This window comes from Alosa alosa, chromosome 13 (assembly GCF_017589495.1).
Source record: "Alosa alosa isolate M-15738 ecotype Scorff River chromosome 13, AALO_Geno_1.1, whole genome shotgun sequence".
NCBI classification, from domain to species: domain Eukaryota; kingdom Metazoa; phylum Chordata; class Actinopteri; order Clupeiformes; family Clupeidae; genus Alosa; species Alosa alosa.
Window position 1 is genome coordinate 28,217,319 of NC_063201.1, and position 12,730 is coordinate 28,230,048.

The window sequence follows — 12,730 nt, forward strand, 5'->3', positions numbered from 1 at the left end:
GCAAGTGAGACTGTGTGAAAGAGGAGAATGTGCGTGAGTGAGAAAGCGTAAGCAGCGCGGGCGAGCGAGGCCTAAGCAGCACTGTAAAACTGACAGGCTGACATGCTCCATTTCTTTGTGATTTATTGCACAGTGATGGACGAGGCTGGAGGCAAAGCAAACACAGGTGCGGAGTTTGTGGACCTGCGCAGGGAGCAGCTATGGAGAATGTCACCCGTGCGAGGGCAAAAATAACCCCGGGCTTTAACAAGCCCAGGAACTACGGGGGCTACAAACGGGCACCTGCAACGCACCTCCATGTGCCCACATTCCACATCACCGGCATGAACAGTTGTGTCCTTTGTGTGCCTTTCCTCTTCTCTGTGCAACACCAACACTTTTCCTGTGGGCTCTCTCTCTCCCTCCATCTACCTCTCTCTCTCTCCCCCCATTTCTCTCTTTCTCTCAATCAAGTCCAGTATGACTAGTAAGCCCCTTCACGTGTTTTTTTTTTTCCATAACGAAGTCTCTGAAAATCACTAAGGCGGAATGAGAGTTACACAGTGAATGAGGAATGACAGAAAAACTGTATGAGAAGGACCCAGAGCAGACAGAGAGAGGGTTAATGAAGACAGGCTTTGATGGCAATATAGGGGCAGAAAGGGCAAAAGGAAGAAAAGATAGAGAGGGAGGAGAAGAGAGGAGAGAAACGTCCATTTATGTACGTTGTAAGTACGTATGTATTTATGTATTTATTTTGCCTGTTCCAGCTGTGCTACAAACACTACTGTTTTGGCTTTGGAAACACTGTATTGGAACAGTCATGCTAACATGCAAACAATGTTTAATGGAACCGAAACTGAGATATTGGAGAGAGAGAGAGAGAGAGAGAGAGAGAGAGAGAGAGAGAGAGAGAGAGAGAGAGAGAGAGAGAGAGAGAGAGAGTGAGTTTGTGTTTCCTCTTCCTCCACTCCCCATTTGATGTATTTGACTTAATTGCTTTGGCAATACGTTATGGTCATGGTCATGTAAAGCTCCTTTTGAATTTGAATTTAAGTGAGTGGGAGAGAGAGAGAAAGGTTGATAAGATCTTCGGTTAAGCGTCACCTGGGGATGGTGTTTTGTAGACGTCGTTGAGCAGGCCGTCGCTGACCCCCTGGGAGGCCCCGCTGCCCAGGCTGTGAGTCCAGCTCTGACTGATGGCCTGCAGCAGCAGCATCTGGGTCCGGCTGCCCTGCAGCGAGAAGTGGGGCAGCTCGAAAATGCACTCGGTGATGGACACTGAAGACCTCTTGGTCCTACAGGGAACAAGTGGGCAGAGAGACGGAGGAATGGAGAGTGGACGAGAGAGAGAGAGAGAGAGAGAGAGAGAGAGAGAGAGAGGAGGGAGGGAGGGAGGGAGAGAGGGATGGAGAAAGATGGAGGGAGAGGGAGAAACAGGGAGGGAAAGGAAAACAGGGGAAAAAATTAATTACATTGTGTGATAAATGTGCACTTCACCGTGTTTGCCTGAACTTGGAATTCTACCTGAAAAACATTTGCTTATTTTCACGAGGCCGATTACATCTTTGCGAGCTCCACTCTGTCCGAAATTAATTACTACCAATCCATTCATCATCTGCACGGCCAGAAAACGCTCCCATCTCCGCAAGAGCGCAGCTGAGGAGCTGAGAAGCTGGAAAAACACACACACACACAGACCAGACACACACACACACACACACACACACACATCAAACCCCTACTAGCGGGGCCAACAGTTGCATATGTGTCGGCCAGTTGGACGTGCTTTTTTTCCCCCGCCGTCAATCGGTGGACGGACAGGACGGGCGCTCGCTCCGCCGGAGCTGTTATCGTGATTTATGCGCGCGGAGGCCCATCCCAGATACCCGATACGCCGAAACGACACCGAGCCCATTTAACGTCTCATCCCGCGCTGAGGCCGCTTGTTCCACTCGCACGGCCACGAGCCGCAAGCCGAGAACGGGGAACACCGAGCGGGGGGGGAGAGGGGGTTGGGGGTGAGAGGAGGTATAAGAGGGGTGAGCTGGCCATGCATCATCAGGGGGGTGAGGTAACTGCACTCCGCTGAATCACTGTCAGCCCACGTCCCAGAGGAGGGCAGTCTCATTTATCTTTCACCTCCAAGCAAAAAACACACAGAGAGAGAGAGAGAGAGAGAGAGACAGAGAGAGAGAGAGAGAGAGAGAGAGAGAGAGAGAAAGAGAGAGGGAGAGAGGGGGAAGGAGAGAGGTAAAGGCAAATACATACACCCATCCACACACACACGCACACACATAGCATATACATCATCCTTCAATCACAGCCAATGTCTGAATGCATTCCTCTCTCTCTTTCCCTTCTCCTTTATCCTTCACCCCCTCTCTATTTCTTCCTCTTTCATTCCATGTCTGTCTGTCTGTCTGTCTCTCTCTCTCTCACTCTCTCTCTCTCTTTCTTTCTCTCCCTCTCTTTTTCTTCCACGTCCACTCATCTTCTCATCTTCTCTCTGTCTCTAAGCTGGCCAGGCCCTGACGTCTGGGGGCCCTCAGTGACAGTGAGGGCTCCATCATGCCAAGCTGCTGGGGGATTCCTCCTCCTCCTCCTCCTTCTCCTCCTCCAGGCTGAAGACGAGTGTGGCAGCCAGCGGGCTGATGGAGCGTTCCTCCAGGGCTAAGGGGTCTCCCTGCTGGACTGCTCATCAGCCGTCTCAGACACACACACACATACATACACACACACACACACACACACACACACACACACACACACACACACACACACACACACACACCGCAGCTGTGTCTCACACCAGAAAGCACCAGACAGAGCTTCAGTCTGGCTCAATAGGCTTGAAAACACACACACACACAGTCAAACACAAATACACATAGAGGCAAACAAAACACACACACACACACAGAGAGAGAGAGAGAGAGAGAGAGAGAGAGAGAGAGACACACAGAGAAAGAGAGAGAGAGAGAGGAATACAAAGAGGGAGAGAAAGAAAGAGAAAGAGAGTGATGAAAGTGAATAACAGATAAATATGCCCATACCCATAGAGGTCCGCATGTTTCCAAACACTGCTTAACACAAGCAAGTAGAACAGGCCCGTTTTACAGCTGTACCTGCTGACAGTGCGTTTAACTGTGTTTGTCTGACCACCAATTGCTATGGAGTCATCAACCGCGAGATGAGCAGAGGAGAGGAGAGGAGAGGAGAGGAGAGCTCATCCAGGAAAACTAAATCCCTTCCCTTTCTTTCCTGTCCTTCCTGATGGGGCCGTAAGTATCTGTCACATTCACTTTAATGAGGCATTCAGCATCAGCCCACACACACACACACACTTGTGTTCCAGTCTGACTGAGAGGAATGCCTCCTGTACTTGTGCGGGCTCTGCAAGCATTTAGCATGGCGTTGGTTTCCCGCTATCTGCTCTTTGTTGTGCTCCTGGGTGGTTTGCTGGGTGACATGGGCTGTCTGACAGCTCAGCAGTCTACATACACACACACACACACACTCTCTCTCTCTCTGTCTGTCTGTCTGTCTTACACACACACTCACACTGAGATACAGCTACACCAGACATTCTCACATACATACACTGAGATACAGATACACCAACATTCACATTCACATTCACACACACACTCACACCACTGATGGTGTTCCCAGACAAACATGGCTATGTGACTGGGTGGTGTGGCCTGTACCGTAACAGATGACTTGGCTGACTGGAAATAAGGTCTGGCAGGACTCCCCTGACGGGCCTGTGAGGCTACTATGAGAAACACCGGGGGAGGCCCAGATGCTCCTGGAGCACTCACATAACCCGCACGCTTCATCACGCCAAAGGGTCCAGCTCACGACCTCTGAGATGTTAGTCAGGGGCTCCGCCACAGAGGCAGAATGGACAAGACATGGCTACTAGCTCTGAGTCCAGAGCAACCTCTGGACGGTTCTGTGGGATTGTTAGCACAGCACTGGACATAGTTCATCTCTCAAAGTCTGGACATTAGCCATCATGGATATGCTATCCAGATAAGTGCAATGTGTGCCCTCCAACAAGAGAAATGGACAAGGACATAGCTTTTATCTTCGTGCTGATAGTGTTTTATAAGCTGCTCACAAAACTCAACACCACACAGGTACTATGTGTGTGATAACTCATGGACTTCATGTTAGTAGACTAACCCTAATTACTGTGCACTTATTTTTCTTATGACAGCATGGAATTACATATGAATTACTTTACATTTATAAATGAATCACCATGTACATACCTTGTGACAGAAAAACCTACCTCATAACATGGCACACAAATTTGACTAGCTTCTGTTCATCTGTTTTCCTGCTATTAGTGTCTGCGGGAAAAGAATTTATGATGGCTTTTCACCTGACACCTAATAGTAAACTAATAGCGGGTAAAGGCTCCTTATATTTCCATGTTGTGGGGTTTCAGACGGTCTCCTGTGTGCAGTCTCCCACCAGAGCAGAAGTGAAAATCACATGGAAAACATCTACCAGCGTGCATATAACATAAATACAGACTGAACGCCACCACTCTTAAGGATAAGACCACAGCTGTAAGATCAGCCTGATGAATTGAGGACCCTTAAGAACCAAAAGGCATATTAAATCACACAAATGTGTGTGAGGATTTGGCGCGGTTTGGAGGCCTGTTTCACTCTATGGTGCATTCCGTCCTAGTCTCTCTCTCTCTCTCTGTCTGTTTCTCCCATGTTTCTAACCCAGTGTTGTGGCTCCTTTTTTACGAGTGCATTCTTAACAAGAGCACTTAGTACTGCGGTCACAAACAAACATGACACACTGTTCCCCTACTATTGCCTTTTTTTCAGCTCTAGTAGTACACGGTCAGGTTTGTACATAGCAACACAACCTAAAAACACCTACTTACATACTATATTAATCTACTAATGCAGAATATAAACATTAAAAATGTTTACATTTTCTTTTTTCCATTTAATGACTATGTTTTCACTTTCCACAGTTGGGATGCAAGTGGTGAGGATCAGTTTTCGCAAGTGCTTCGCCCCTTTCGGCACATTCGGGATCATTTCTCTGTGACCTCTGACCTGCAATTACTTTCTCTTTCACGCCTCTCGGCTCTCCTCTTTCGTCTGGCCCTAAATGGCTCTCCGTACGCAGCACGCGTCCATCAGTGACCCTCGCCGCAGCCGAGGCGAGCCTGCAACCCTAACCCGAGAACAAAAGACGCGTGAGAGAGAGAGAGAGAGAGAGAGAGAGAGAGAGAGAGAGAATCGCTGCGGGACTCGACGACAAAGGCGTGCCACATGCGCAGCAAATGTGTGTCTGAGGCCACTTCAGCGGGGACTGGCAACGGATGAAAGTTTCACCCTGCATTCCATTCCAGTATTTTTATATATATATATATGTGTGTGTGTGTGTGTATTTTTAATGCTCAGGAGAAACAGTGCCGTCCATGTGAGCCCCGTCTACAAACTTTAATTAAGCACCTGTGTTTGTTATGGGCCGAGTAATGCACCACAAACGACAACAACAAATGGCTGGAGATGAAGAGAAGGCCTCTCACTACATGTGCTGGAGGAGAGCGTGAAACAGTCACTAGTGTAGGACTGTTTGTTGCCGTTTCGCATGTTTCTCTGATTTCTCTGTTTTTCTCCGTTTCTTACATTCCTCTTTAAAGACAAATAAAGTCCTTTCAAAAACAACTTGCCTCATCTGGTGGCGTGCTTTTCCAACACTAGGCCGGTCACCGCCGGTTTAAGCCGGGCCGGGGACTTCCTTCTCCTATCCGTTTAGGTCCAACAGCGTGGGACAGAGTGACAGGGATCTCGAATGGGCTGGCATGGCGCGAAGGCGGAGGGGGGGGGAGGGCAGTGGTGGGGAGTCGGCACCTGGCAGCATGCCCACTCTGCTCTGTGCAGCTGAGTGCTACAGTAGCTCCACCTGCCTGTAAAATCCAACCCCACCGCACCGCACGGCAGGGCACACGGGCGTATTTTTACATTTTCACTCTTTTATTTTGTGTGCGACACACTTCCCAGACCGTCCTGTGGCTCGGTGGATGACACACGGCTCTTTTTTCTGTTTTGTTTTATCTGGTTATAGAGTAAAACAAACTTGTGCGGGAGACAAGCCCAGTCATTTCTCCACGGTCAACAAACAGGGCTAAAATAAACTTTCTGAAATCTGTTTTTTTTTTTACCCACTTATTTTTTTATTATGAACTCTAGAAACAACCTGTACCTTCAGCGTAATTAAAAGTGAAGTCATTACTGTATCCAAATGCTGGGCACTCTGAACATCTGGGAGCGATGCAGGAATTACCACACGAGAAGGAAAAGTGGGTAGACAGACAGGGATGATGAAAAGACAGAGAGAGAGAGAGAGGATGGAAAGAAAGAAAAAGAAAGACTGGAGAGAAGACAGACAGACAGACAGACAGACAGACAGACAGACAGGAAAGGAGAGAGAGAGAGAAAGAGTGACAGGAGTAGAGGGAGATGGAGAGAGAGAGAGAGGACATTGTACAATCCACAGGCTATATGTGACTCTCTTGAGGAGAATAATTCCTGGCGTAAGCAGCTGAACGAGGGCCTCATTAAAAGGGCTTGTTTGGCGCGCCTCCAGTGCAAACGCAGCACCGGGAGAACTGGCAGGTTGCTCCTTTGTACTTCTGTGGACTAAAATAAATCTGTCTTAATTAAAGAGGTACGGCAGTGCGTTCAACGTGAAAGGCCTGGAAAACTGGCACAGGCATCGGTGAGGATTTTTTACCCTCTACATGTAATTAATATATTGATCAATTTCCACAGTACAGGTGGATGTCCTGCTATGTTACTGGCGCTAATATATAGTTTGGTGTGGGTGTACACATAGTAGGTGGTCAACATCCTGAATTCATTCTCATATTTGGTCTGGTGTGTGAATGTGTGTGAGTGTGTGTGTGTGTGTGAGTGTGTCTCCTGGGCTCTGTTGGTCCAGTTCTCCGCTGGGCTGGAGAGAACAGCCCCCCATTCTTCTGAACTCAACACCTTATGCCTATGGCCAGCCGGGAGGCCATCAGAGCGAGCAGCTGGACCTAATGGTTTACATAGAGTCCCAGCATGCTGACCTGGAACCCACCGGCACTTTCCGAGCCATTCATTTCTGTTATTACTCACATCCTGCACAAGGCCCAATCTGCTCCCTCACTTTTTCCAAAATAATGCACAAAGCCTTCGGCTATATGTCTGAGAGAGCGCTTGGGTTTGGGGGAGTGTGTGTGTGTGAGTGTGTGTGTGGGGGGGGGGGTTGCAGGGAGATCATTCAAACCGTCGTTGGCCAAAGCAGACATGCTGCGAGCTTGCAGGTGTTCCGAGTACAGTCCGCTTCCTCAACTGTCTGGAATCCGCACAGAGGCCAGGCCATGTACACGTGTTACCTGATTACACACCGCTCCTCGGAGAGCTAAACCATTTAAGACGCGTCGAAAGCATCTTACACCTGTGTGTGTGTGGTTTTTAAACAAAGCCAAAGCATGCGAAGGTACACAAGACATGTCCAGGAATTCCTGATCGCAAACAGAGAACATACGCAAAGATCACAGACAAACACATGCACTGCTCAACCAGTCATTTATCTGCTCCTCTGACACTTTCCCTCTGCCTGATTTCTTCTTATCTGGACAAATGTACAAAGTGCACTCAAACACCAGGCCAATCCATTATGCCTGGCAGCTATCCATTGCAGGACAATAGCTATCTCCAATCTTGATAGATTGATTAGTAATTGGAGAGCCACTATAAAATCACTCCTTCCTTCCTTCAGCGTACACCATTACAAACCAATTGAAAGATTTCTAGGCTGCAAAAGCAGCTGTGTTTAGTTTAAACACAAAGAGCTAATTTAATATCAAATAATAAAATAAAATGTTGAAACGTGCCCGAAATTGAGAGAGAGTTGGCTTAAATGTCGGACATTAATCTGCACCATAAATAGATGTGGGTAGTTTGTGGCCTTTTGGAGTTTTCCGTTTCCTCCATGCGAGGTCGCCGACCTCTGTCTAATGACCTCTGAGACTTCCCTCCGATTTCTACACGGGCTCTTCAAAGGGCCCAGCGCTGCACAATGGCTCCCAGAGCGGCCGGCCGTTTGAAAACATGTCGCATGGCTACATCAGCGTTTCCTGAGAGCAACAATGAGACTCTGTGAGACGGGCCATCTTGAGGGGACGCGTTTCTACAAACATCATCATTTCTCAGCCTCAGCGCTGAGCCCGCGCGGAACACGTGACGGATGCGGACAATGTGGCCGAGCTGTGACACTACAGTTCCACCATCTAATCAATTAGACAGGCTACACAGGGCATGGGAGCACAGAAAGTGCTGCATATGCACTGCTGCAAGATACATGCCGTCCTCTATTTACATGTTCTACAATGTGACGCATCAATCTGTGTGTTAAATGCAGCCTTGGCCTAACACTTTAGTACCAATTTCATATATAAGTAGTCTATACACGCTTTCATTTCTACAAATACAATATTATATGTCCACCTATAAAATAGTGAGTAAAATGTTTCATATTGTCCATCCATATATGAAGAGTTTGGTTCCAAAACACTGTATCTCCATTTTTAAAAAACATTAAAAACTAATTTAATTGTGTATTTCAGGCAATATCAATACAATTGCATTTGTGTTGTTTTAACTGAGTTAAGATAAATCAAACAACAATACCCAATTACAATTCTACTGAAATCACTTGGACAACAAAATGCAAAAATGTACATTAATATATGAAAATTCATTCAAAAGGAGGATACAGCATTTTCTTATGCAGATGAAAGAAGGGACTGTAGGGTGGCTAATGTGGTCAAAAATGCCAAAGACGAAGGAGCACAGCTGGCCAGTCCACCAGCGTCATGTCAACAGGGCACCGGCTCTGTCCAGGCATCAGATCCACCCTCACATTCCCCTGTACCTCAACACCACCGTCCCCTAGAGACTTTCAACACTGCCCTCATACATCTTCCCCGGCCCGCCTGTCAGAAGAAAGGCCAGCAGACGGCAGACAGCGCCTGGACAGAGCACGGGAGGGGTGTGAAGGCCTGTGTGGTGTGAACAGCAGTGAGGGGGTGCTGGAGGTGTGAGATGCGTGCCCGTCTCCGTCATCGGGACCCTGGGAGTTCAAAGGCAGGGCCAGCCTGCGTGCCCATCTGCATCTGGGACGGCTGGGCCTCAGGAGACAGCTTCATTACATAGGGCTTCATCCACAGAGGGATGTGTTCATCCAACACGCTGGAAAACACACATGACCAGCCCCACATCACAGCAGCTAAGGTGTCTCTGTGTGTGTGTGTGTGTATTTATGTCTGCAAGTGTGAGAGTCCATGTACATATGTGTGTGTATGTGTGTGTGTGTGTGTGTCCATGTGTATGTGTGTGTGTGTGTGTGTGTGTGTGTGTGTGTGTGTGTGTGTCTGCGAGTATATGTGTCCATGTACATATGTATGTGTGTGTGTGTGAGAGTCCATGTATATGTGTGTGTGTGTGTGTGTGTGTGTGTGTGTGTGTGAAGGGAGGGAAACGGCCTGCTTCAGTAACAGCCAGGCTCACCGCAGCCATCTTGCCCACCAAGACTCCAAAGCTTAAAGTCCAGAAGCCTCCCTGCTGTGTCGGGGATTTTCTCTTGTTTTATTAAATGCTCCCAAATACATCTAATGATTCATAACACCTATAAAAATCACCCAAACCAACACCAGATGTAGCTGTACAACCTCACGGCAAACTCGGCCAATAAATATAAGTGACAAATGAGGCTATGTTTTTTTCCTAAGGCATATGTAATCCTGCAAGCCCTCCAAGGTAGCCATGGTAATCAGGCCTTGTAGGACCCCCCACCCCACCTCACCCCCTTTGAATTTCATACAGAACTGCAGCCCTTTTTGTCAGAGTGCAGGAAGCAACACTCATTTCCAATCACATGGCCACCCAATGACGACCTGAGTTGCTGAGACAAGGGTCGAGATGACTGACAGCCAACATCCCGCCCCATCTCACAATTCTCTACCATCCCATTGGACGACGGAATAGCTGTAACTCAGCGGGTGATCGGCCGTGGCGAATCTTGTGATCGGAGGAGAGACCCAGCCCTTGATCCAGAGGCTGACCCAGCCCAGTAATGAGGCAGCCCTCCTCAGCTGGCGGCCTTTCAAGCCCTGCCGCAGGACGCTAAATAAATCTCCCTCCTAACTAGCAGTCTAGACGACCACCCCCTCCACCCCCAGACTCTGGAGATGCCTTCTGCACTGCACTAACCAGGCTATTCTTAGAGCAAAGTGACCCTTTCACCCTGCAGACTACAGCCTGCTATACTCAAATTTCATACACTGTTTATTTTCAGATAATTCCACAAGGCTGTGACGTTAAAACAAACAGTATATTAATCTAGAAAATTTAGGAGCAGATGTAATGTTCTATAGAGGGCGCAGGTTGGACATTTAATTCAGTGTTTAAGGTTCAACGTGGTTAAGTACCTGCAGACTTGTGTCTGGGTGAAAAGGTGCAATTTATGCAGTGTGCTTAGGGAGTCATTCCAAAGGCACACAGTGCTTTTTTTGAATGTGTGTGTGTGTGTGTGTGTGTACACTCGGTCCCTGTAAGGGTATGAAAAGCACCTGCATGCTTGCGTTCGTCACCGCCCAAGTCATGCCAAGAGAAAAGAGCTGGTGTGCAACGCTCTTAAAAAACAACAAAAAAAAAGAAAGATTAAAAAAAAGAAAGAAAAAAGCCTCATGCCACATCAAGGCTGAGTTACAGCCTGTGACGAGACCCGACGTTCCCCAGTTGGTGGGATAGGAGAGGGGGAAAAGGGGAGAGGGGGGTGTCTGGCCTCCAGCTTCGTCAGGTGGTCCCTCCTGGGAGACGTTAGCGGGGAACAGTGAACGATGCAGGTGGCACTGCTGTGCCCCCCATACACACACACATGGGGTGTCCCACCCCACACACACACACACACACACACACACACACACACACATGGGGTGTCCCACCCCACAGCGACACACACACACACACACACACACACACACACACACACACACACACACACACACACACGCACCTCTACAGCCCCCTCCTATTCTGGTCTCCCTTGTTTTTTACGGCACCCATTTTATCTGGGATAAAAGGTTTAACAGCCAGGCCAATTGGGAGTCGCGGCGGGAACCCTGTGAAGTGCGCAGCCTCATGAGCTGCCTTTCATTACGCCTAAGTAGAGCCTGATGCAACTCAGCTGCACTCTAATTCACTGCGAGTGAAAGTTCATTTAATGGGACCCCAGCTTTTTTTTTGCGCTGTGTTTGTGTGTGTGTGTGTGTGTGTGTGTGTGTGTGTGTGTGTGTGTGTGTGTGTGTGTGCATGTGTGTGTACACGTGTCTGAGAAAGAGAGAGACCATGTGTGAGTAAGAGAAAGAGAGAGAGGGAGAGTGACAGAGAGATTGTGTGTGTGCGAGTGTTTGTGTGTGTGTGTGTGTGTGTGTGTGTGTGTGTGTGTGTGTGTGTGTGTGTGTGTGTGTGTGTGTGTGTGTGTGTGAGTGCGTGAGTGTGTGTGTGTGGGTGTGTGTGCATACCCACTGGTAGAAGTTAATCACAGGTCTGAGCCTGGGTTACCTTATGAGGCGATCCGCTCCCTCAGTAAAAGCCCGGGCTGCTCGGCACGGCCAATGAAACCAAATATGCCTGTGCACACTCAGGCCTCACCTAGCTCCCCCTCCCCTGCCCTCCCCTGCCCTCCCCTGCCCTGCCCTCCCCTGCCGGCCATCAGGCCCAGGTCATCCACGAGTCACTCGCCCCTTATAATGCTACTTTCCACTGGGCGGATGACCATCCCTAATCCTCACTCTGCGTCCACCAGAGCGCTGGGTGGACGAGGGAGCTGGGACAGGGTTTACTGGTTAACCGTGCCACAGGCGTACCTACGGTGACATATTAGACCATGGACCTGGGGGGGGGGGGGGAGGGGGGCGCTCAAGCTGTGTTTCACGGTTGCCGTGGATACAGAGCCTCTCCATGGGTAAAGCAGTTCAGTGTATAACCTTGAGAAGCGGTGGATGTGGAGAAGGAGGAGTAATCACTATGACGTGTGTGTGTGTGTGTAGTGTGTGTGCTTTCATGTGGCTGTGAGAGAAGCCCCCGTAGAGCAGAGGGAACACGAGCTTGCCGCTCTGTTCCAAGTGGTCCTGGGAGGGGAGACACAGTCTCAGTGGGCACGGGCACACACACACACACACACACACACACACACACACACACACACACACACACACAGGCCATTAAACTCCTCCTGATCACCTGGCACACTACTACACCCCTCGCTCTTACACACACACACACACACACACACACACACACACACACACACACACACACACACACACACACAGGCCATTAAACTCCTCCTGATCACCTGGCACACTACTAAACTAGTAAACCCCTCTCTCTTACACACACACACTGATAGTCATACTCAAATCACAAACACACACACACACACACACACACACAAACCCTTTCACACCCGCACACATGTATGCACACACACCCCCAGCTCACACACCATATTAATGCTGACATATACACACTCACACACTCCTCTCACACACAAACACATAAACACACACACACAACACACACACACACACACACACACACACACACACAGATAGTCATACTCAAATCACAACACACACACACACACACAC

The 12,730-nt window shown here is 48.8% G+C and overlaps 1 protein-coding gene across 1 annotated transcript in view; it reads right to left on the bottom strand.

Annotated features, from left to right (window-relative positions):
* Positions 1-12,730, bottom strand: part of LOC125306527 (vacuolar protein sorting-associated protein 13B-like) — a 341,904-nt gene that overhangs the window by 262,197 nt on the left and 66,977 nt on the right. The window contains 1 exon segment of the mRNA XM_048261942.1: positions 1,087-1,277. Within this exon segment, the coding sequence (XP_048117899.1) occupies positions 1,087-1,277 (191 nt within the window).